Genomic DNA, 25795 nt, shown 5'->3' with positions numbered 1-25795 from the left:
TTACTACTTATAAAAGACATGTAAAGAGGATGGATGGGTTTACATCATCTCTTGACCTCTAAGTAGGTCAATAGATGCTGGTTAATTAGAAAGCCTATTGACCTACTCAGGCTTGTCATAACCTATAAAAGTATGTTTTTGTGTACTATCAATCTCCAATCAGGCAAATATCTAGAGCCGTTAGATCCCTCCCCACCAAACAAAAGGGAGGGATAATTTCAAATTTTTTTTTTTTTTATAAATGTTTGATAATCTAAAAAAAAAAAAGGGACAAAAGAACAGTTTCTATAAAAAATTTAAATAAATAGTTTCTATAAAAAATTTAAATAAATAGTTTCTATAAAAAATTTAAATAAATAGTTTCTATAAATAGTTTCTATAAATAGTTTATATAAATAGTTTATATAAAAAGTTTAAATAAATAGTTTATATAAAAAGTTTAAATAAATAGTTTATATAAAAAGTTTAAATAAATAGTTTATATAAAAAGTTTAAATAAATAGTTTATATAAAATGTTTAAATAAATAGTTTATACAAAAAGTTTATATAAATAGTTTATATAAATAGTTTATATAAAAAGTTTATATAAAAAGTTGGGTTTGTATTACTGTACACATAGATTCGAAAAAGTGGTCAATAAACAAATATATAACAAATAAATATTATCAAAGGCAAGATAAGTTACTTTTCTACCAAACTGGATACATTTTTTGTGTTTTTATTCAATGTAACATGTTTATTCAGCTCGAAAAACATGCAGTGTTTACCGATGTATTGGAAAATTCAAAATGGCGCCCGACATTCTCTTTAACATGGTAAGTTCAGGAAAAGATGTTATAAATAATAAACGAGACAAAATACTGTTAGAAATTCGCTCAATATATGTTACTGTGACATAAGTTGACATATATTCGGTGTTTTTTAAATAGTATTTTGTCTTGTTTATTATTTATAACACCTTTTCCCAAACTTACCATGTTAAAGAGAATGTCGGGCGCCATTTTGAATTTTCGAATACATCGGTAAACACTGCATGTTTTTCGAGCTGAATAAACATGTTACATTGAATAAAAACACAAAAAATGTATCCAGTTTGGTAGAAAAGTAACTTATCTTGACTTTGATAACATTTATTTGTTATATATTTGTTTTGTGACCACTTTTTCGAATCTATGTGTACAGTAATACAAACCCAACTTTTTATATAAACTATTTATATAAATAGTTTATATAAAAAGTTTAAATAAATAGTTTATGTAAAAAGTTTATATAAATAGTTTATATAAATAGTTCATATAAAAAGTTTAAATAAATAGTTCATATAAAAAGTTTAAATAAATAGTTTATATAAAAAGTTTATATAAATAGTTTATATAAATAGTTTATATAAATAGTTTATATAAATAGTTTATATAAAAAGTTTAAATAAATAGTTTATATAAAAAGTTTAAATAAATAGTTTATATAAATAGTTTATATAAAAAGTTTATATAAATAGTTTATATAAATAGTTTATATAAAAAGTTTATATAAATAGTTTATATAAAAAGTTTATATAAATAGTTTATATAAAAAGTTTAAATAAATAGTTTATATAAAAAGTTTAAATAAATAGTTTATATAAAAAGTTTATATAAATAGTTTATATAAAAAGTTTAAATAAATAGTTTATATAAAAAGTTTATATAAACTTTATATATATATAAAGAGGGAGATTTTCTAAAATTCTGCATAGACAAATCTCATGTTTGTTTTTCGTTTATTTTTTATTTTAAAAATAAAATAGGGATTATTATCCTCGGCCTCCAACATCAACTGAGATTAGACCATTTCTGTAATGATTTGGTACTTGTTGATTTTGCAGTGGGAGTTTAGTTCTGTGTAGTTCTAGGCGGTCCATCCTCCCAGACTTTACCGTTTCTCTTTGAGAAGAGGTTAGTTTATTGTTAATTGCCTGAGGTGCTTTCACCGAGGAATGCTGACAGGGCTGGCCAGCCCTTTTTTACAGGTCAGAGTGCTCCACCTCTGGGGTGCTGACTTCTCAATCCGACTTTCTGACCCTGGTGTCTAACTTCTTGTTGTGTGGGGGAACTAAACAACCTTTTAACAAAAACTAAACATTACATATCTCACTATTAATTTGCTTGATTGTGGTGTTTTTCATGTATCCGCCTTTTCCATTCATCTCTACAGTTTGTTAGTTTACATGCAAAACTTTTTTATGCATATATTCAATGTCAGCTATGTCAACTAGTTTTAAATAATAGTTATTTTTTTTGTTTGGTTATATTTATAATTGTCGAAGGACATGTTGTCTGATAACGTTAAAAGGGTAGGCATAACACAAGAAGAGAAGGAAACCGAAAAGATGTCTTAAACCAAAATAAGTGAAAGTTTCTCTATTTCCTTGTTGTCTGATTTATGTCGAACCCAAATAAAGGACTAATTATGCAGTAACAAGTCATCTTTGGTTGAGTTTTATTTTAGAAGAAAAAAAGGCTTTTTAAAAAATTATTTTGATATTTCAGCTTCTCCAGCAGTTCACAGCATTTCCAAAACTCCCTAGATGGTTAGAACAATGATCATCATTAAGAGCAGATAGATATGTAGGTGTATCTTCAATTGATCATGGTTACATTAAATAGGGATGCAATTGGAAGACCACACAGGACTTGCCACAAGCAACTAGCAGAAGATATATAATGCAACTATGAAAACATATCTGATATGATGGAGGATAGTGAGATGGCATGACACTCAAGAACAGCGGCTACCAAACTTTTTTTTTACTGCAGGCCAGATAATTGAAAGAATGAGGAATGCGGGCCACATAATAATTCTATTCAATAACAAGAACAGAAGCTCTGGGGAAAAAGATGAAAAACTAAGTTTAGCATTTCATGTTAATTATGGGTGGTACATGTGCAATGAACAAAAGCAACCAACCAAGATCAAAGTGTAGTATCTGTTCTTCAGATGCGGCACTTCCATTTCTCGTTCTCTTTCAGTGGAGGAGAAATCCTTCACGACTGAGACAATTTTTATTTTTGTACCTTTTCTCCACGTTAAAAAACGACCCTGGTGTCTAACTCTGTCCCGTGGGGAGGCATTGTAAATAGGTACTATAAAGTTATCAAAGAAAACGACCACAGCAAAAAGCAGACATAATTCGGATATATCCGAATCTTACAAACTAAGCAGCAAAAAAGGTTAGTGAGATTTTTTAATCTTTTTTTTTTTTTTAGTAACCTTGATGAAAGGTGAAGAAAACAGAATCTGAAAATGAAAAAAATGAATTAGAAATGTAATCACAATCCTGTTGAAACACAAGAAAAGCAGACGATTTAGGGGTCACTGGTGAAGTTACGGCTCACCAAAGGTAGAAGAGAGCTGGGAGAAATGAAATGCTAATTTAAAGAACAAAACAGTCAGGTCTCCGCAAGCATCTCCTAGTATTCCAAACATAATATTCAAATTGAAATTTTATCACCAAGTTTTGTGTTCCATATGTTTTATCACCTTGCAGGCTGGATTCAGCTCACGGACTGCAGTTTGGTGACCCCTGTTCAAGAAGATTTGTGGCACTATCATGACTTGATGATTATATATATATATATATATATATATGATGAAAATTATGGAAATAATATTTCAACATGATGGAAAAAAGGAAAAACCGAAATTATATATTCATCAATATTTTGACTTTATTTCAAAACATCCTCTAGATAATTGGTTTGAAGAAAATTATCTACATTTACCCTATCTTTTAAAAATCAAATTAAACATTAACATTTTATATTAATATTTTAGATTATTTTACTTGTAAATTAAAAAAAAAAGAAAAAACATTTTTTTGAGAAAATCTTTTAATGATAAAAACGAAATATTAAAAATCTCACGACAAGTTCATTTGTATTGCTTTTGGTATATCTGCTTTTTCCATTAATCTCTTTTCTCTCCTATACTAAACTTTTCTGGAATGTGCTTGTTATTTTACTTCTCTCTGTGCAGAGTGGATGACTTCATCATTTTGTGACATCTTCCATTCAAACAAAGCGGAAGATAACCGTGCACAGTAGATAATGACATTCATCAAACCAGAGAGAGAGGGGTGTGTGTGCATGGTCTGACTTTTTATTTAGGCGAACTGTGTTGACTCCTGGGAGAATCTAATATATAAATAAAATCTAACATATTTTCTCTTTTAGATTGGTCACTGCGAAAGTTGTTTGGTCGTTCCTTGAGAAACCAATGTCCCTTGGCCTACCTGAGTAACATCTACATCGACATGACCTGCACTCAGGTAAGAAAATATTAACTGAACACAATAGCAATGAGTAAAAATTTAGGTGCTTATGCAGTTTAGAAAAGATACTAAAAAACGAACAGAATGAAAAATCTCTATGATGTATGTGGCTGTTATGGAATAAATGTCTCATAAAAAACACAAAGAATTGCTTAATTTGATCAAGTAGTTTTTTTTTTACAGGTGAAAATCAAATTTTAGTGAGATCCCTCGTCATGCAGCCATCTTGGCAATTTCAGCTACAAAAACGAGAGCACCAGGGGGAGAATACTCCATTTAATATTTTAAGTTTAAGTTAAGTGCACAGGAAGTTCTAATAATTTTATGAATAAATTTTTAAACGATTTTTTGAAAGAAGAAAAAGACAGAAAAAAATTATTCAAAATTGTAAAAAAATCTTGCCAAATGTTGGCAAACTTGAAGAATTAGATGGAGTTATCTCCCCTGGCATCCTCCTTTTTGTATCTGAATTGCCAAGATGGCTGCATCGTGAGATAGGTCTCACTAAAAGTTGATTTTCCTCTGTAAAGAAAACAAAAACCTATTTGATCAAATTAAGCAAATTTTTTTGTAATGAGAACTTGATTCTATAACGGGAATGTATATCATAGAGATTTTTCTTTATCTTTTTTTTTTGTTTTTTTTTTAAATATCTCTGCTAAAACAGCAAAAGCGCCAAAAGTTACTATTGATTCTGGTATTGATCTTTAGTTAAACTGAATTGAAAAAGATTGTTTATATATGGCTACCACTTGAGGTGGTAACAGCAAAAATATTTTTTAAAAAGTGTAAAAATATAGGATTATATGAATCATAAAGTGACAAATAAAAAAAAAAGCAAACTAACTTGTATGTTTTTAGAGATTTTGAGATGAAGATCTGTCGCAGCCAATGTTTACACATTGACATCTAAAATCAAAATGCACGGACTGATTTGTGCATGCACACATCGTCTGTGCATACACTATCCTGAATAAAAACAAATATATTTTAGACTAATTAGAAAACTTTCTAAATTTATTTGAAATGCTCTTTCTGGGAGCCACCCAAATCCTTTAAAAAGCCAGATTTTTCTTCTGTAAACCAGTAGAACCCAGTTGACCTGAAACCACAGATCTGTGTTGCTCGGCTCCCCTCTGTTGGGTGCTCATCTCTCTTCACTCATACACATGCAACCATTAATAAACACACAGAAACACACAACTCATTGACTCATTATCGTCTGCTAATCTGTATAAACTTTATTCATTGAAATATTTCTAATTTTCCTCACTGAACTACTTTTCTAATATAAAAGCAAATGAATATTGACTCTTATAAGCAACTTTGAATGAATTATAATTTATTTATTTAATTGAGCAGGGAATTTTGATTATGATTTTTCTGACTCGTGTAACTCTTGGCTCTTAATTAATCGATTCAGTCTTCTTCAATGTCTCAGATAATTAATTTCCCTTGCTTTTACAAAAACTCTAAAAATATTCACAAATATTCTATGTTTTTCCTATTGCTGTAAACTTTAATTTTAAACGTATATAAAATATCTCTTTTGTGAATATATGCCTTCTGAACTTGTTATATATATATTTTTTTTACTGTATAATGTCTCTCGTATTCTCACATTTGATTATAAAGTTATGGTTAACGACACTGACTGACAACCAAGTTCGAATCCAGTTTGTCTCTCCCATAAGTAACCAATGTCTTTCTAGAAAGAATTTTGGGAAATGAATGCGTGCCATATAACCATCTGATTCATATGAGTGAATGATGATGATGCTGCAAGAAGGAGAGTTCCACTAAATGAATTGCTGCTCATAGCCTTGCTCTCACACATGTTTTTTATTGCCTCATCATGTGCCCAAACCTTTTTCGAAAAAATACTTCTTCCATTACAAAACACCTAAAGCCGATGAGAAACACATCCCTAAAGATTCATACTTTAAATTATTCAAACTATTTTCAATATATTTAAGAGCCATTCTAAAAGTAAAGCCTCCTATTTTTTTAACCGAAAAACTAAAACATTGAAGAGCTACAGAGATGGGAGTGGTCCCATTTAAACAAATGCCCTTTTCTGCTTCAGAATTGATTTATCCTATATAGTCACCACTATTTTCGATGCACTTTTGCCAGACTTATAATGCTTCGGTTATAAAAGTCTGGAGCAATGCTTTGTCACTCCCATCTCTATTGCCGCTCTTAAATCAACAAACCCATCTCCTAACTATGCTGACATTAACTGCAACAACTTTGTTACAGGCATCGGTGAATGTTGATCAGTTCAATTTTTTTTACCTAAAAAATTCAATGCATCTCTGCTTCTGATGCATGTCTATGACAGGGGTTGCTTTTTTTAGAATCTCGCACTATTTGCAACAGAGAGATGAAACTTTCAGTTTATGAATGCATAAGTTCAATCGTTAAAATGCAATTTGCAATCCCCTCTGATCCATTAAATAATGAAAAATAGGAGGCATTACTTTTAGAACGTGCCTCATATATATGATGGTGGTTCGAATGATGTAACTAATTAATCCTCATCTGAAAAATTATTCTCATCTTGATTATTTTCACTGAAGAAAGCTCTAAACTTCTTCGGGTGTATTTTTTAAAAACTAAACTCTTTACATTTGATCCACTGGGATGGATTGTTCTTGTTTTTTTTATTTGCTTATCAAGGCCTGAAGGCCACTGGAGGATAAGGGTTGATGAATGTAAGGTGGTAGTGTAGTAATCGCTAATGGTGTAAGTTGGGTAGAATTTGATTATTTATGGGGACGGCTCAACAAAAACTTGTTTACATTGGATTTGAAAGTTACCATGTTGTATTCAGTCGAGAAGCAGGCTAGCAGAACAGTGTTCCACAGGTGGGCAGTTCTGAGAAAGAAGCTTTGTTCATGGAATCTGCGGTTAGATTTAGGTACACATAGTGGGGGAAATCGGTTGTAGCTAGTTGAGTGTTTTTTTTTTTTTTGTGAAAGAGGGACCATAGAATTAGAGCTCAGACAAACACATGCAAGGAAAATAATGATAGAGCAGAGACAGGCTTGCAATGTTTCTTCTGTGGGAAAGCGGTTGCAGTGAAGATAAAAGGATATCGCATACTAGGTTTTGAATATGGTTTTGAACTCTAAGGCTGGATAGGGCGTGCTGAGCAGCTCCTGCCCAGATGTTTTATCAGCCATGGCTGGATAGATGTGTTAATTATTATATTGCTTTAAGCATAATCCTGTTTTAGAAGTTTAATATTAGTAATTACTAGGAGAATAGAAAGTGAATCTTGAGTTTAGTTTCGGCAACCTCGTAACTCTCGCTTGCCATATTTTATCTTTAGTTCCTGGATTTGATGAGCAATGCCAAACAGGCAAGAATTATTGTTTTCTGGATTGGAAGCTATCGATATAACATTTATGATTGGCTAGTTTTTGACCTTGAAGTATTTATTTATTTATTTATTTTTTTTTTTAGCTCTTTACATCAAATAGCTTCATGCCTTGTCTAGAACACTTTCTATTTAAACAAAATAAAAAGATTCCATAAAATACCCGGGCATAAAATATATTTTAATTTGTCCATATTTTGTATATATTATTATCGTCGTGATTTCAAAAGTAAAAAAAAAAAACGTATTTAGGTGCCGTCAGCTAGAATCGAAATCAAATCTGTAGCATTCAAATCTGGTGACTTTACCACTGTACCAACATGACACACATATATATCAATTAAAAATTAAAAATAAACTAAGATGAATGTACAAAATGTTTAATGATTTTTTTCAATTTTGACCCCTTAAAAACTATTTTAACCGACTACAGATCCATAAAAGAATGGTCTGTAAAAAATCCAATCATTTGAGGCCCCAAGCGCCGCTCTGTGACTTTTAGTTTTAAAGGAGATAGAGTTTGAAAATATGGAGACCACAGACAGACAGACATATAGTCGTTTATATATTAGATTTTTTGATGATCATTGTTTCAATGAATTCTTGTGAACCAGGCAACAGTTTCACTTTGGATGCATGCATCTTTGCTCCATCTTGTAATCATGCCTGTTCATCTCGTATTTGGCTTATGTGTGTGATAAAATACTTGTGAAAATATATATTGGCCAAAATTCTAAATTTCCTATTTTTGTTGGATGCACTGGAGTATCAAACCTTTTACAACATCATTCAAAAGTGTTTACTAACAACCCTAAAATGTAATAAAACGTTTGTTACTTTAAGCAAACAATGCAATAAGTAGTTACAAGCTTGATAACTGTCTTGTAATTTATACGGAAAATGGCCCAATTACACTGATACTTATTGAGGCTAGAATTATTATCGTTATACTCAGAATAACTAATTGTAAAAAGGATGGTAGCAGTACTCTTTCTAATACAGTATCGAATTTAAAATTCTTGTATTATGACAACCCAAACTTGCATTTATGTTGTGTATGCATTCATGTACGTATATCATTTTATTTTGTCAACAACATGCACGTGCGCTATGGTATCACAATTGATTTTGAAAAATTTTTCTTCCCTCGACTGCAGTCAGCCAATCACCAATGTTCACTGTCGCCTCAGCCCGACCAAATTCTTAACTTCACTCAAAAAGATGAACAGTTCTCCTATGGCCAATATAGTGTCGGTAAACACACGAGGGGCGGAAATTTTCTCAGCATTGGAGTCCAGCACAACCAACAACCCAGATATGGTCCGATAAAACCGCCACCAGTTTATGCGCATCGTTATATCACGGGTAAGATTTTTGTTTTTTTCTTTTTAAAAAAAAAAATTTTTGCAACAATTTCTGTTGTTCTGATATGCTTTTGAATGTTTTGTTTTATGGCATATCAACCTTTTTGCAATTTATTCCCCCCCCCCTCCTCCTCCCAAAGTAATCTGGATGGAAAATAAAATATTACCTCAGTTGAGAAAGATTTCATCTCTGGAAAGAGAACAGATGCTATACTTTGAGTTATTGATTCGCAAATAAAATAAAAATATAATTCTATTTACAAGTTAGGCATAAGGCCATCAAAAATGTGAGCTGAGTCTAGTAATCCTCTGTCTATCCATCTCTACCTATTGTAAAGCGTCTGTTGAAGACAGATTACTATTTTACCTGCGTGATGATCGTCTTAATTATCAGATGACCATAGTATATGCCTGGCACAAAACGCAATCTACTCTTTTCCCAGGAGAATGATGACTGTATTCGTGCATGATGTGTGCTATGTGATATTAATCGTTTACCTTGCTGCAGTTCTCTAAAAAGATTACTCTTTGAAATGTGCAGTAGATGTCCAGTTTGACTGCATTACAAAATGGCACAAATACTCACCCTTTGTGCGTATCCAGAACACCTTGGTGTTTGGAGAACGAATCCTGCCATAATGTGTTTTATATGAAATGCGTGAACTGGAATACTTTCTCTACACTGCACAAGTTGCTCAGCCGTACAGATGAGAGGAGATAATAAAGGCAGGGAGGTGACGGTTACTAATTGGTTAACGATACGGACTGACTATCAAGTTCGAATCCAGTTTGTCTCTCCCATAAGTAACCAATGTCTTTCTAGAAAGAATTTTGGGAAACGAATGCGTACCATATAACCATCTGATTCATATGAATGAATGAATTGATGATGGTACTGCAAGAAGGAGGATTCTATTAAATGAATTGCTACTCATCTCCTTGTGGTCTCCTTGCTGACTGACATTTTTTTATTGTCTCGTCATGTTCCCAGCACCTGAATTTGTCAACAGTAAAAAAAGAAAAAGAAAAAAAAACACATCAAAAGTTTCATGATTCAATTATTTTATTTATTTGATTGCTTAAACAATGCATTGCATGAACCATGGCATTAGTCGTCCATTCGAATGTAGAGGTTGTACAAAGCAAAGATTGCTGCTGTACACGACCAATACCTCATTACTAGTACACATTATCTCAAATAGCATTCTTCCAAGTTGAGGTTGGCTGTATAAAACTTCTATTAAAATGAACAAGAAAATGGAGAGAGGTGTTCTCCTTTTTCGCCTCTTTTTTGTGATGCCCCCAACTTTGGTTATTTCTGGGTTCTGGGTGATAACTTGGTACTTGCTCGCAAAAAATTTGCTGCCCTGATAAAAACCACAGTTGAATATTCTTGTTGCATTGGATTATCATTCATGTCAATACCATGACTGTAATCGTCTGTCAAACCTCAAAATAATTAAATTTACATTGTTCAATTTTTAGCAGTGCGAAAGGGGTAGATTGGGGAGGAGGATTTAACTCTATTAAATTTTACTGAATTTAAACAAGTTTAATTTACGATCAAATCTTATTGGTGGTACTATTTTTTATTTTTTATTCATTTTTTCATCTAATCTCAAATCTTAAAATGACTTTTTCATCAAACCTATTTTTTCCATTGCCTTATTCCGTCTTCTATTGTAGCTCACATTTTTTGCCCTCATTTTTAAATTGTAGGTTACGGACTAGAAAACGGCGGAATCACATGTTATTTGTATAACAAACTGCCGCAGAAAGTGAAGGTAATTTATCTTGAATCCCTGCCATGGTTCATGAGAGTTTATTTCAACACTGTCAAAATCTTGAGCAACGGAGTCGTCATCAAACCAAGTAAGTTGAACAACTATGTGATATTATGAGTTCTGGTTGTAGCTTTTTTAACACTATAATTGGAATACCGTCAGGACCAGTTGCTTTACTAGAATCAAGTTCTTGATTAGCTATTACAGTTTTATAAGTTACAGTGAGTTTTGTGACAGTTTACAGTTTCTGGACAGTCTTGAGTTTGGGACAATCGATGCCAGGTTGTGGCCTGTAGCAAATCTAGATGAGCTGACGTCGACCAACAACAAAGTGGCCTTGATAGACAACTAAGATATGGATGTTGGTGTTTTTAAGGTCAATAATGTCTCGCAGAATTTATAAATCAATAACTTTTCTTCTAAAAAGTCTTAATAAGTGAAAAAAAAAAAAGAAATAAATTGATCAACAGAACAAATATTATAGGAATTGAAGTTAATAGAAAGACAATGAGAAGGAAATTGCTCGCCAAAGCACGCAAAAGGCAGTAAAAAAATAAGATTGTTAATCAAGTGTGGCTGTGACTAGAACAAAAATCTGAATATAGAGGTCGATATATTTAGAGTTAGGTTTTTTTTTTTTTACATGGCCCGAAGCCACTCGGGGATAAGGGTTATTGTGTGTACAGTAATCAATGGGATAGTATCGTAGTAATAGTTAGTATTGGAGATTTGATAAAGTGTCATTACTTAAGGGGGTGGTTCATCAGGAATTTGTTTGTGTTGGACTTGAAGACATCCAAGTTGAAGTTGGGAGGGAAACAGGTAAGTGGCAGAGAGTTCCACAGGCGTGCAGTTCTAAGAAAGAAGCTTTGTTCATGGAATCTATGTTTTGATTTAGGCATGGATAAAGAGTGGGGAAAATTATTGACAGTGGTTTCAGTTAGTCGGGTGTTTTTCGTGAAAGATTGGCGAGGGGGGGGACCAGAGAATGGAGCTCAGACGAGCACTTTCCATGGAAATAACGATAAAACAGAGACAGGCTCGCAATGTCTCTTCTGTGGGAGAGAGGTTGCAGGGAAGAGAAAAGGGCATCCCCCACTAAGCCACAAAGTCTATTTTGTACTCTGTCAAGGCAGGATAGGCTGTTTGTAGCAGCTCCTGCCCAGATGTGGTAGCAGTACTTCATCCTTGGATGTACTTGGCTTTTATATAGATAGAGAATTGCATTGTTAGTGAGATATCTTCTGGAGCGGTAGAAGAATCCCACCATTTTCCCAGCGACCTTGGCCACAGACTTGATGTATGTGTTCCATTTCAGATCAGGAGTAAAGGTCAAACCCAGAAGCTTATCAAAACATGGGGCCTTCCCTAGACGAGAGCCATCCATTTCAATTGATGCCAGATGGGGATCAGAGCGTTGATGATGTAATGATAGGAGCTTGGTCTTAGATGCATTAAAGGTAACCAGCCACCTCTTCCCCCACTGTACCACGCGCTCAAGATCTGAGGAGAGAGAATCAGAGAGAACATTGTCATTTACGGCCTTTGATGGGTTGCCATAGATAGTCGTGTTATCAGCATAGATGTCAACGTATGTGTTTTGGGAGATCATTGATGTAGATCAAGAAGAGAGTTGGGCCCAGGATGAACCCCTGAGGGACTCCAGCATTAATACTGTGGGCCTCTGATTTCTGCCCATCAACCACTACCCTTATGAGCCTATCAGAGAGAAATGATTTAATGATTGAGAAAACATTTTCGTACCGTAGCTGGAAATCTTGTGAAGTAGGCCTTTATGCCATACCTTATCGAAGGTCTTTGATATGTCAAGAGCAATTGCCCTAGAAATTAAGCCTTTGTCGAGAGATTCGCTAATCCTATGAGATATAACCGTTAGCACGTTTGCTGTAGATCTAGCAAAACGGAAACCATATTGTGTGTCACTAAGAAGGTTATTTCTGCTAAGGTGGTTGACTATTTCTCTATTTAATATGGATTCCAACAATTTACTCATGACACACAGGAGACATTGGTCTGTATTGAGAGGGAAATGACTTATCACCTGAATTCTTAAATACAGAGCATACTGATGAGGTTTTCCAGGGTGTTGGAAAGCACTTCTCCTTAAGGCAACGCTTAAACAGTTTTGAAAGTATGGGGGCAAGTTCTGGTTGTAGCTTTTTTAACACTATAATTGGAATACCGTCAGGACCAGTTGCGTTACTAGAATCAAGGTTCTTGATTAGCTATTACAGTTTTATAAGTTACAGTGAGTTTTGTGACAGTTTACAGTTTCTGGACAGTCTTGAGTTTGGGACAATCGATGCCAGGTTGTGGCCTGTAGCAAATCTAGATGAGCTGACGTCGACCAACAACAAAGTGGCCTTGATAGACAACTAAGATATGGATGTTGGTGTTTTTAAGGTCAATAATGTCTCGCAGAATTTATAAATCAATAACTTTTCTTTCTCTTTGATCTTTTCTCAGATCGGAGAGATATTTGTGTTCCCAGATTCTAGAAAATACCTTTCGGCAGTTTCATCTCGACAGTATTGTCTATTGACCTCGGTCACCCTAGCAGTAAACAATCCCAGCAGGATCATAGCTCACGCCTGACAAATAATCACACACATGCACACACATACTGCACAATTAATATCTCCAGAATGTGTTGCCGTTTTCTGTTTCTCTTGAGTTTGCATTTTAAGTTTTTTTTTTTTTTTTTTTTTTTTTTTGTGAGCCACTACACTCTCCCTCTGCAGTTGCAATATGAGAGACGACGACATGGCCAGAATAAAAGATGAAAGAGAATAAGATCATGAAAACAGTGTTGGGGGATGGCGATTGTTATCGAGCGAGAGGGGTGACATGGTTATAAACATGTTTTTGCTAGAGGAAAACTAAAGTTCATGCCTTTTTGATTTTGGTTTCTTTTAATTTTTTTCTTTTATGTATGTTCACCTGAGATTTTGAAGTCCTCTTTGATATTGCAATGGTTACAATCCAATATCTTTTTTTTTTTTTATTTGCAGAGGCTATCAATTATGTCCAGGGTAAAGACCGCGTGCAGCCATACACTTTGGAGGTTATCATAGAATTACCGCCAAATTCTGTCAGTTCTTTGTCGTTTGAATTTGATCGTGCCTTTTTAAAATGGACCGAATATCCACCTGATGCCAACCATGGATTCTACATTAACTCTGCTGTACTTTCTGTCTCTCTGCCGGTGGCCACCAACTATACATCACCTGGACAGGCATCATCCGTCTTGATGGACAGGTGAGTGTTATAATAAAAAAACCCAATTATTTTCAAAATCACAAACTGTGTATTACAAAAAAAATTTTTTTTTTCTTTCTTTTTTTAATATTTATTTTCCTGGTGTGTTCTGGTGCTAAGTAAAGTGGTAATGATAGCTTTATCTTGTGAAAAAAAATTCTTTCCATTTGCAAAGTAGACTTACTTGATCTTAGAAATTACACCAAAAACATAATTATGTATGGCGCTACAATTAACATTGACAACTCTGATATAATTTCCTGTCAAACTAGAAATTCTCTTTATAAAACTAAACAAGTCTCATGATTAATTTATCAAAAACATAATGTCGCTAATGGATACTAAAATGGCGTCCTTCTGCTCTAAATAATTACATAAACAAAAAAGATGGATTCGAATTGAATGTACAAAAGTTCTTTCAAATGTGATTTAAAATTATTACAAATATGGTAAGGGAGAATACTCTGCCTTTTAACAATCAAGGGCAATAACTCTATCCTATACACTTTTTTTTTAAAATTCCATTTTCACCCCTAACAAGGCATAGTGTCACTTTGATGTAGGGGGCTACTATTGAGGACATAAGTTGCAGGGATAATATGTAGGGAGTTAAGCAGCAAAATGTCTGTTCATATTACACTTGAACTTCTGCATGTCAGTACAGTTAAAAAAGCAGGAACCCGGGAGTCTAGCAGTTCTGGAGAAGAAACCATTAGATTAGAAGGCTTTCTTACATCTAAATATCTCTGTGTAGGGTTGGATTTTGCTGCTTGTCAAGGGTATTTACGTTGAAGGGGTACAAGGGTTTGTAGTTCGTCGGATCATTCACCATTAAGAGACTTGTAGATCAGGCAGAGAGATGCAACATTTCGTCGATGGGACAGAGGACCTATCAGGTTGGCAACTCTCTTTTGATCTCTATCCAGGAGCGAGAGACTAGCAGCAGATGCACCAGCCCAAATGCGACAACAGTACTCCATACATGGGCAAATAGTGGCCTTATAGAGGTACAGGATACTTTCAGGTGTAAGTAGTTTTACTATTGTTCTTACAATCCTGTTTTAACCTAAATTTTGTGAATGTACATTTTTCATAATATATACCTTTTTTTTCTTCCTTTGACATTGATATTAAGATATTTTCTATAAAAAAATTATTAAAACGAACTTAATATACTCGGTTATGGATATGTGAGCGACTTCATGAAGGTTAACGAATTTGCATATTCCTTTGAAAAATGAGTGTTCATTAATTATTCATTTTTTATGGTTTCTTATTAGATGATTGGCTTCATTTAATTATTACACTTAATTCTTTTATGCATAGTTTCTATACTGTGCATAATTGCATAAGATTTAAAATGAAAACGTTCTAGTACACGAACATGTTTTTATATTTATATAAAAGTAACCTTGTTGGTGTGTGTGCAAAACGTCTCTATCAAACTCCTCTCTGAATGTTTGGTCTACAGACTTGATACTTGATATTTAGGATATTTGTACCTCTGAAACACTTTCGATTTGGCTTTTAGCCTGTAATAGTGGCTGCAAAAGGGACAAAATAGAAAAAAAAAAAAGTTGACCTTGGCAGGAGTAAATCCTCTATCTTTTGAGCATGCGTACATATACATTTTTAGCTTGAAGTTGCTTAATTTTTAGCCTTTCTCATCCATGGATGCTCAGACGGTAACAACAAAGGCTTGAAGCACTAAATAATGATTTTGCCTGGAGCTTTGAATGTTTTAGTTTTGATTTCAGGTGATGGCAACAAAGTCATTCTTTTTTTTTTTTACTTTTGAAATTACTACTATATATTGGGTACAATATAATAATCAATACAAAATTTGCATAAATTAAAATATCATATTTAAGCATATTTTACGACCAGGTAATGCCGGGTGGCCTGCTAGTGATTAATAATAATAGTGATAATTTTATTTACATTGTCTTCAGATTCATACGACAGCTTATTATAATAAATCATGCATCTATATATATATATAAAAGGCAAAATGTGTGTGACCATTTTGTGTATGTCTCGCAAAGGCTTCTTTCGCACACGCTCCCGGGTTCGTTACGATCGCTTACAACTGTTTATATAGGTCCTATATAATAATATCTAGGATTTAGGAAAGCGTGTAGCGTATAGATTTATTTACATCGACTTTTACAAAATTATTGCTATTTTGGCTTCTCGCGTGTTGATTAGGCTTTTTCGTATAAAAAGCGAAAGTAATTCAAAGCTAACACAGTTCCCGGCATCGCGCCGGGAAACGTCCAGAAGCAATCAGCTTTGATCAATGTGGGGACAAAGTCCTCTTATATCAGACAGTTACTAATCAGTCTGGAAAATGGGGAGCTGGTTTCCCCCTCCCCAACATATGTTGGGGAAAAAACCAGTCAAACCCAAGTTCACTGTTCTATTTGACCTCAATAATTAGGTCAAATAGAAGCAGCAGAGTTGCTGCCACCTGTCAATAGTAAAATAAATAAATTCAAACATGTTCCTTTGCATGTCGCGGTGGCCCAGTGGTTAGCGTTGCCCATATTTTTTTAACATTTTAATTTCCAACTTTGCCTCAAGGGTTCGATCCTCATACTCACCTACCAAAACTTTTTTAAAACAAAAAAAATAAAATACTGCTACGTCATCTCCTAACGTTGCCACGATGACCTCATTTAGTGGCTATCTGTCAATCAAACCTCTTTCACTCGCTTTATAAGCCTTATTTTAACACTATAATCAATTCCTCTTACTCTTGGCCTTGACAGTTAAGTGGTTGGAGTTTGTTTCACCTCCGTGTCAAGGCTCCTGGGTTCAATCCAGCATCACGACCAAAACTATTTTTTTTTACATCTTTAGATACGCGGGCAACGTTTCTTTATTTTTGTTACTTCGCTTATTCTTTAGTTTACTCCCCCCCTATACACACAGCGTTTTTTTTTTTTTTGTTCGCTGTTTTTTTTGGTTTTTCCGATTTTTTTAACATCGTTTCAGGGTTATTACTTATCCCCCCCCCCATACACACACCTACAAACACCCGGGCAACGCCGGGTACCCCCCCCCTCGCTAGTATATATATAAAAGCGAAAGTGTGCGTGCGCGCATTTTTGTGTATGTCCGCCTAAGGCTTTTTTCGCCGGGCTTCTCAGTCGGCTCACTCCTTCTTAAAACTTTTTATATGATGTCTAAATCATAATATTTACGAGTTAAGAACGGGGGTCCCGGCTATCTTTAATTTGCTCGATTTTACGTGCTATTTTCGAGATTTTTTTTCGATTGCCAAGTCTTCGTTACGCTTTTCAGTATAAAAAAGCAAATGATGGGGCGGAAAAACAGAAACTAGCTTGCAGCACAAAACTTAACTTTCTCGCACCTGTCAATTTCATTTTATAAACATTAACTTAAGACAGCTTTCACTTCCTCTCTCCCTCGTGGCCGAGATGGTTAGGTGTCTGGGTTTTTTTTCCCTTTCGTTTCCACCTTCGCGTCACGACTTTGAGTTCGAGCCTACCTTGCTACTAAAACTTTTTTTTTCTTTTACACCTCCAAACACCCGGCCAACGTTTTTTTTTTTTTTAAACAGGGTTGTTTTGATCTGCCCCCCTCACCCCCAAAACACACACACACCTCCAAACACCCGGGCAACGCCGGGTACCCCTCGCTAGTATTAATATAAATATTACTATTAACAATTTCCTTCCATTGCGTTCATTCCCTGACTAATTTAAATTCATCCTTGTGCCAGTAACAATTTCATTTTATACTTTTCTGATTGTAATATTATAAGTTTTATTAATAAAAATAATCCAAATAATAATATACAAATACGAATATTACTATTAATAAAAGGAATGCTTAATTCAAATAACGTTACAAATAATGTTTATTGTGGTTATCTATAATATAATGAGAAGAATGTCTTTTGCATTTATAGTTATAGATCACAGATTAATTTTCAACATTTTGTAAGACATGACAAATTTTTAAGAATTAATGACCTTTAGTTACTCAATTTTCACAGGCAATGTAAAAAAAAAAAAAAAAAAAATTATAGATATACCCAGGCAATGTTGGGTCAGGACAGCTAGCATAATTATAAAAAGAAAGAAAATGTACTTTGATTTTCTTTTATTTCCAGTCATTTAAAAGAAAATCATTGTGATTAATTTAAGAAAAGAAAAAAAAAATTTTTTTGTTCTTGTCCAGATTTCCTCCATATTAAAAAAAAAAAAAATAAATAAAAATAAAAAAAAATCTGACATTTATATCCATGATGAAATGAAAATATCATATTCCAAAAATCACGTAAATTAATCAAATAGTTTTATTTTTATAAAGAAAATAATTTTTGAAGTGATTACTGGGAATTCGTAAAAATTACAGCATAAATCTAGTAAATGTGAATTTTCGAGTAATCTCCCTTTGTTTCTCAACGCTTTCAAAATGTCTGGCAAGACAGTCACGTTTTGGATACTCATAAAATTTGATTTTCTTATTTAAGAATAAAACTACTTGATCGATTTACATGATTTTTGGAATATAATATTTTTGTTTTGTCATGAGTATTTTTTCTCTATACATTTTTTTAATATAGCGAGAATTCTGGACAAAAACTTAATTTTCTTTTGCTATGAATAAAACTTTAAGAGTTCATCTTTCAAACTCCTCAGCCTAACATTCAAAAAGAATCTCCAATCTAAGGTATCATCGACGCAATATTGCATCCCTGAGCTTGTTTACAAGTACTTTAATAGAATGTGCTCCAACAAACTTGTAGCTCTGGTGCCCCTTTGACATAAATACTCCTGACTAATCTGAAAAGCAGCAAAATCGCATGCCTTCTCCTTAGAGGTTCCCAATACCGAAGAATCTTCTTTCTTCAAACTGCTAAACATTGGTATTTCCTCTTTGTATCCTGCTTCCGCGATTGTTCTAACATGCAGAAATTTAAGTGTAAAGTGAACATCCATCTTGCTGCCCAACTCACTACTTAGTATTCCTGTAGACATAGTCCCTAACTCCTTATGTCTTGGTGGCAATTTGGGGTGAATAGCGAAAATGAGTAAAAAAAAAAAAAAAAAAAAAAAAAAAATCACCCGTTCAACCTATGCAATAAAACAATTATTTCAAACATCAGTTACAGTCATTAATTTTAAGGTTTATGTTTGCTCAAAGTTTATGATGTTTTATATAATAGCTTTCTTTATCTACAGTTTGTGGCTGTAATTATTATTATTTTTTTTTGTCAATCTTTTTAGTAAAGTATTTGCAATAAAGATATTGAAACTTGTACATTCTTTTAAAATTGAAAATATATATCAAACAGAATAGTTTCTTGTAGCCAAAATATTCAGTGGGTGAGAAGTGCTATACTCTGTCACTCACAATGATGGCAAAAGCGTTAGCCTCCCCCTTCTCTCTAAAAACCATTTTGTTTTGAAATTCTCATCCTTAAACAAAGACATAATCTTGCTAATCTACCAAAAAAAAAACTAATTTGACTGAGAATCGCCAATCATAGAAGTCTCTACTGACACCAGAGTAAAAATAAATCTGCAAGAGGAGAATATTTATTAATCTCAGTTCAGTTGCAGACCTGACCTAATTGCTAGTAAAAATGTGTCACCACAGGTAGCGTTTGAATCCAATCACTTCACTTTTGAGTTCAATTTGGAATAAATATGTTTTTATATTTTTGCATTTTTGAGATGAGGATTGATAATTCGAATTAGTATTCTCATCTTGAGTGTTATTTTTACAATATTTCAGGCGATGTAACTGCTGACCTTCTTCAGGTGTATGTTGTTAAACTCTGGAATTTTTCTGTTGAATTTGAGAATCTGCATGGAGTTCCAAACAGAATTCTTTATTTAATCCATGGGGGTAGCATGCTCTCGTTCCATGAACCATGACTGGGTAGAAGTCCTAAGTAATTTGTAATTATATTTTTGAGGGTCGTTCGCACTGAGGATCGAACATTCAACCTTTAGAAGAATTTAAACTTGGGGTATAACAAAGTACTTGGTAAAATTCAGTTATAAGTAGTAATACACACGGACGAAAAAACGCTTTGGATAATCACAGATTTCAAGGTAGTTCTACTAAAATAGCCATATTTTTTAAACCAAAGCACTTCAAGTCTTCAAATTACTATTGTTTTGTTTGGAAATGAATATACTTTCAAATGAATTAATGAATATGAATGTACATTATATATTTTAAGAGTTTTAAGCAAATAAAGTGATAAAAATGTGAACGTCATAAAATGGCGTTTTCGGTAAGGTTTTGTAATGACCCCCCCGTTTTCTAAAGGTCCGTACCGTGATTGTATGAAGAATTTCGTCATGAAATTTGGGAACTAATTAGAAGAGGTGTTAATTTTAATACTGTCAAGTGTCCAAAATATTTTTGACCATTTCTTTTTTTGTCGTGTTAAAAATAAGACTTTAATATGATGAGTATTGAACATTTTGAAAAAAAAATTCTTCGGACACCCAGTTGTAAGTAAATCAATCTTTTTACTATCTTTATCAATTAAAAGTATTATTTTATGTTGAGTAGGACCGCGGTAATTGATAATTTAAAAGGACCTACCCGAAAAAAAAATTGTTTCTATTTCTCGAATTTGGTCAAATGAAGTTAGTATTACTAGAAGCAGCAGCAGCAGCAGCTCCAGCCTGTAGAATCAGCCATAGCACAGCACAGTGTAAACAACAGGCGTTCTTTAATTTTTATTCAAGAACGAATTAAGAAAAACATGAAAATATGAATATAAATGTTCTTATATGTTTAATGAGAGCTATTTTGTTATCAGAATAACATTAGTTTAGAACTATTCGGTTTTCAGAATGTATAATAACAACAATCCCAACCAATTCGGCATTATGAATCTGTTGCAATTTCTCACATTGCTCGTCAAATTTAAAAACATGGTTAAAAAAACAAAAACTTTTGTAGATATATAGCTTGCATGCACTTTTATTCTTTAAACTAGCGGGGGTACCCGGCGTTGCCCGAGTGTTTTTTTCTGGGACGGGGGGGGGGGGGGGTTAAAAAATGTTATGGTAGGTAAGTAGGAAGGATCAAACCCGGAGTCATGAGTAAAAGTAGGAAAATAAAGTGTGAAAAAAAACCAAAAAAAAAACCATCTGCAACGTTAACAGTTCGGCCACCAAGACAAGTCCATTCCAGTTGTTTAGGAAAAAAAAAAAAAACCACTATGGTAGGTCGGCGCGAACGTGAAAATATAATGTGAATTGTCCAGCACCCTAACCACTACGCCACAGAGCACTGCAGCTTTGTTTTGTGATTTTAAATAACTTCACATGATAGAACTACGAAGCCAAACCGGTGTTCTCTTCTCAACTGTTCCTTGTGAACGATCTCCAAACGGTGTTAAGTGGTGGCAGGGGGAGGAGGAATTTTTTAGAGAGAAAATATTTTACCACTTCCATTGATCTTAACCGATTTTGGCCGTGACTTCTCAGCAGAAAAAGTATAGAAATCTAAGATTATCGAGGAATTTGAGAACTAATAAGCCTATAACAAACCTCAGATATTGTTCTGCCGTTTGTGCATAATGTATTTGCATGAAATATCTTGATTTTTAATCCTATTAAGGTCAAAATCCCACGGGAAAAAATGAGTTCATTTTATTTATATAGATTAGTTTTGAACAACGAATTAAAACAATGTTTTACTGCGAACATCCGCAAATGTTTTTTTTTCAAAATCAAAATAAGTATCAAAATCTCGTTTATACATAGATTTGAAAAAGTTGTCAAAAAACAAATATATAACAAATAAATGTTATCAAAGGCAAGATAAGTTACTTTTCTACCAAACTGGATATATTTTTTGTGTTTTTATTCAATGTAACATGTTTATTCAGCTCGAAAAACATACAGTGTTTACCGATGTATTGGAAAATTAAAAATGGCGCCCGGCCCGACTCTCTTTGACACGGTAAGTTTGAGAAAAGGAGTTCAAAATAAAAAAAAACTATACAAAATACTGTTAAAAACTCACCGAATATATGTCAGCCTACGTCATGTCGTCACGGTAACATATATTAAGCGAGTTTCTAGCAGTATTTTGTCTACTTTTTTTATTTTTAATTCTTTTCCCCAAACTTACCGTTTCAAGAGAGTCGGGCGGCCGGGCGCCATTTTAAATTTTCCAAAACATCGGTAAACACTGTTTTCAAGCTGAATAAACATGTTACATTAAATAAAAACACTAAAAAATTATCCAGTTAGGTAGAAAAGTAACTTGCTTTTGATAACATTTATTTGTTATATATTTGTTTTTTTGACAACTTTTTTGAATCTATGTGTATAGTAATACAAACCCTCAAAATCTATATCAATATTCTTGAAATTTTAAAAGCAGTTAGAAAACACATCAAACTACAGTTAGGAAGCTTTTTATTTCGTTATTTTTTTTTTCTACTTATTAAGCGAAAGATATTTTTACAACCTGCTCCAGCGTAGTATAAACGGCCTATGGAATTAACACCTTCAACCGCGAAAATAGAAATCAACAAATTTTTGAACGCTCTCTTTGAAAAAAAGCTCTCTTAACTTCACCTCTAATACAAATTATGTGTGGCAAGTCTCCTCCTAAAGCACTCTTTAACCCTAACAATAACACTAAGTTCGAGTGGCAAGCCCCCCCACCCCCAACAAAATACCTCTGTAAGCCACATACAAGCATCTAAAACAAACAAACAAAAAATAGATCCTTCCTTAAAGAAAAATACACATAAAAATAAATTGGTTAACTGTCCTAAAATGCTCGAATGGCCAGGAAATGATGAATTATTTTACATTAAATTTTTGTGAAACTAACCGCTCCCCCCCTCTAATATTGTTTTTGTTAGCTTTGTCTCTGTGAAGTTTTCAGTATGTTCACACATAATTTTCCTTAGCCCTACAATTAATTCAAAGTCCGAATGGCAACCCTCCCCATATTCTCATTGCATAGAAACCCTCTTAAAACTACACATAATCATCTTAAAAAAAAAAAAAAAAAAAAAAAAAAAAAGCATGCATATTTTCCCATAGAAAAAAAAACAGTTAACTGCCCTAAAATGCTAGAATGACCTGTAATAGGAAATTATTTTACATTCAATTCTAAAATAATTTGTTTATCTTTCATTAAAGTTTTTCATGGCATTTTATACATAATTTCCTAAAAAGGTAGAATCACATTTTGGAGGGGTGGTCAGAAGGAGTTGAGTGGGGTTAAACAGAAGGTGTTAATCTACAATAATACCAAAGAAATATTGCAATATATTCATTTTTAAATGGTCTTATGTTTAGATTTAAGTTTTTTGTACATAAAGCACATTACAATTCAACTTTGAGTTCTCCAACTTCTTTTCTGTTTATGGATACATGGCATTTTTAAGGAATTGCTGCATATTTATGCACATTTACTGCAGATTATTTGGAAACCATAAACTTTGGGAGATTTTCAGTTGCATATTCTGATTCCTTGTACAAAAATACACTTATATGGTAAATTTCATTTCTTAGTCTTGTGTTTTAACAAAGATATGACATTTTTACTGAAAAAGTAGTGTAAAAAATGTGACGAAACGCATATGGTCTTAAAGAGGGGAAAATATCCAAACGTGTGAGGCACAAAAATAGCCATAACTTCCTTAATTTTAATCAGATTTTAAAAATTTAAAAAGATTCTTTCTTAGCTCATCAAGCTCTTTCTATGCATACCAATATTGAAATATTTCAAGCTATTTCAATTTTTTCATGTGTATTGCTATTATAAGTGACAGTCTTCTGAAAGTTGAAGGTTCAATCCTCAGTGCAGGGCGATACTAAGAATACAATTGTGAATTATTTAGGATTTCTACCCCATCCTGTCTGATGGAACAAGAACATGCTACCGTTGTGGATTAAATAAAGAGTTCTTTTCTAAATTTCATGCAGATTCCCAAGTGAAGAAGGTCAGAGATAATTGAAACATTGTGAAAATAGCATTCAAGAACAAAAGTAAGAATAAAATCAAATGTTTTGTTTTTTATAAAAATATTTTTATTTTATTTCACTGATAAAATAACCATTCTTTTTTTCCTTTTTCACCGATGTTTAGTTTTGTTGATGAGACGGACAACAAACAATTTTTGGTGCGCCTTCACACGGAGAGTCTATTGTTGTCATTACCGACCCCGGATTTCAGCATGCCATACAACGTCATCTGTCTTGCGTGTACGGTGATGGCCATAGCATTTGGTTCGATTCACAACTTGACCACTCGACGTCTTGTCGCCAGAGACCCCGATCTTAAGACAGGAATCTTCCATAAGATAAAGACTTTTCTTTTCAGATTGTGGCCAAGGAAAACGAAAGCTAAATCTTCATGAAATGGAAACAAAAGAAAAATCAAAAAAATGCTAACTTATTTTTCATTCTGTAGATTTGTACCAGTTTTTCATTCATTCAGATTGTTTTTTTTTGTTTTTTTTTTATAAAAATTTTTTTTTTTTATTTTATAAAATTTTTTTTGTTTTTTCTTACTAAATCATTTTTTTTAGAAAATATTTTTATAAGAAAAAACATTTTTTTTTTTCTTGTTAAACTTTTTTTAATAAAAACAAAAATGTACAAAACAATATTTGTTAAGATTATTTCCATTTGGATGTTTTGTCTTTCTGATTTTCATTTTGTTTTAGTATCATCCAATTCTTCCATTAGGTTTCAATAAGATGGATTCCCCTTGTGTGCTTAGATTTTTTTTGGGGGGGGGGCGGGGGATGAGTGGCTATAAACATTGCAATAAGTGTTTTTTTTTTTTTTTTTTTTTCCTTATGTTTCTGTGAACTTTAAATATCTTCATTACTTTCTTACCAAATACTTTTTCATTCCAAGGAAAAGAAAAACACAAACTTTCTCACTGTTTTCTGAGGAATATACATTTGACACTGGTGAGGGGTTTGGTGGCCCACTGCTATTCAATGAAACATGTGTAAGACATATTTCATAAAATATGAGTGCAAATTAAACACATTTTCTGGGTTTAGAATATTAACTAATGATATATATATATATATACACACACAGTGATAAATAATAGTTTTAATGTTATTGCTGCTTCACAGTATTATCTGATCGCTTTGGCATAAAACAAGATCACTGAAGCAGACAAGAGTTATCTATCCATGTTTATTCATTTAGTTTTGAAGACTGAAATATTAAATTTCAAGTGAAACCAATGGTACCTACTGAATTGTCATTTCACAGTAATGAACATATCCAAAAATAACAAGAAACGATAAGATACAAACTTAATTATTAGTGAAAATAATTTCTGAAGATAATTAGCAAAAATTGAGTTTTGCAAAAAAACAAAAAAAAACAAAAAAAAGTTTTTGTAACAAAAGGGAGGTAAATCTTTCCTGAAAATCTTTGGCTAATTTAGCAAAACTTGATTTTCGTTGTCTTCGAAAACTGTTTTCATTAATAATTTTCTACCTTATCGTTTTTCATAATTTTTGGATATTTTCATTATAGCGACATAATTCAGTAAGGTCGTATATGTCTTCAAATGTCCAATGGGAGAATGTGTCTTCACAAATCATACGTATACTAATTCTAGTTATGCTAATATTTCTTGCCACCTCATGTGTCTTCCCTCTCACAGCTTTAT

The 25795-nt window shown here is 33.0% G+C and overlaps 1 protein-coding gene across 1 annotated transcript in view; it reads left to right on the top strand.

Moving 5' to 3' along the window:
• LOC145293267 (GPI-anchor transamidase component PIGT-like) overlaps positions 1–24562 on the top strand; it is a 120118-nt gene extending 95556 nt beyond the window's left edge. Inside the window, exons 6-10 of the mRNA XM_080139865.1 lie at positions 4213–4307; positions 8853–9060; positions 10779–10931; positions 13876–14122; positions 24242–24562. Of these exons, the coding sequence (XP_079995991.1) occupies positions 4213–4307; positions 8853–9060; positions 10779–10931; positions 13876–14122; positions 24242–24512 (974 nt within the window). The 3' untranslated portion in view covers positions 24513–24562. The remainder of the gene's footprint in view (positions 1–4212; positions 4308–8852; positions 9061–10778; positions 10932–13875; positions 14123–24241) is intronic.
• Positions 24563–25795: the final 1233 nt, after the last annotated feature.

Source organism: Euprymna scolopes, chromosome 2 (genome assembly GCF_053919585.1).
Source record: "Euprymna scolopes isolate OS-2025 chromosome 2, ASM5391958v1, whole genome shotgun sequence".
NCBI lineage: Eukaryota > Metazoa > Mollusca > Cephalopoda > Sepiida > Sepiolidae > Euprymna > Euprymna scolopes.
This window is presented reverse-complemented; position numbering and strand designations above follow the sequence as displayed.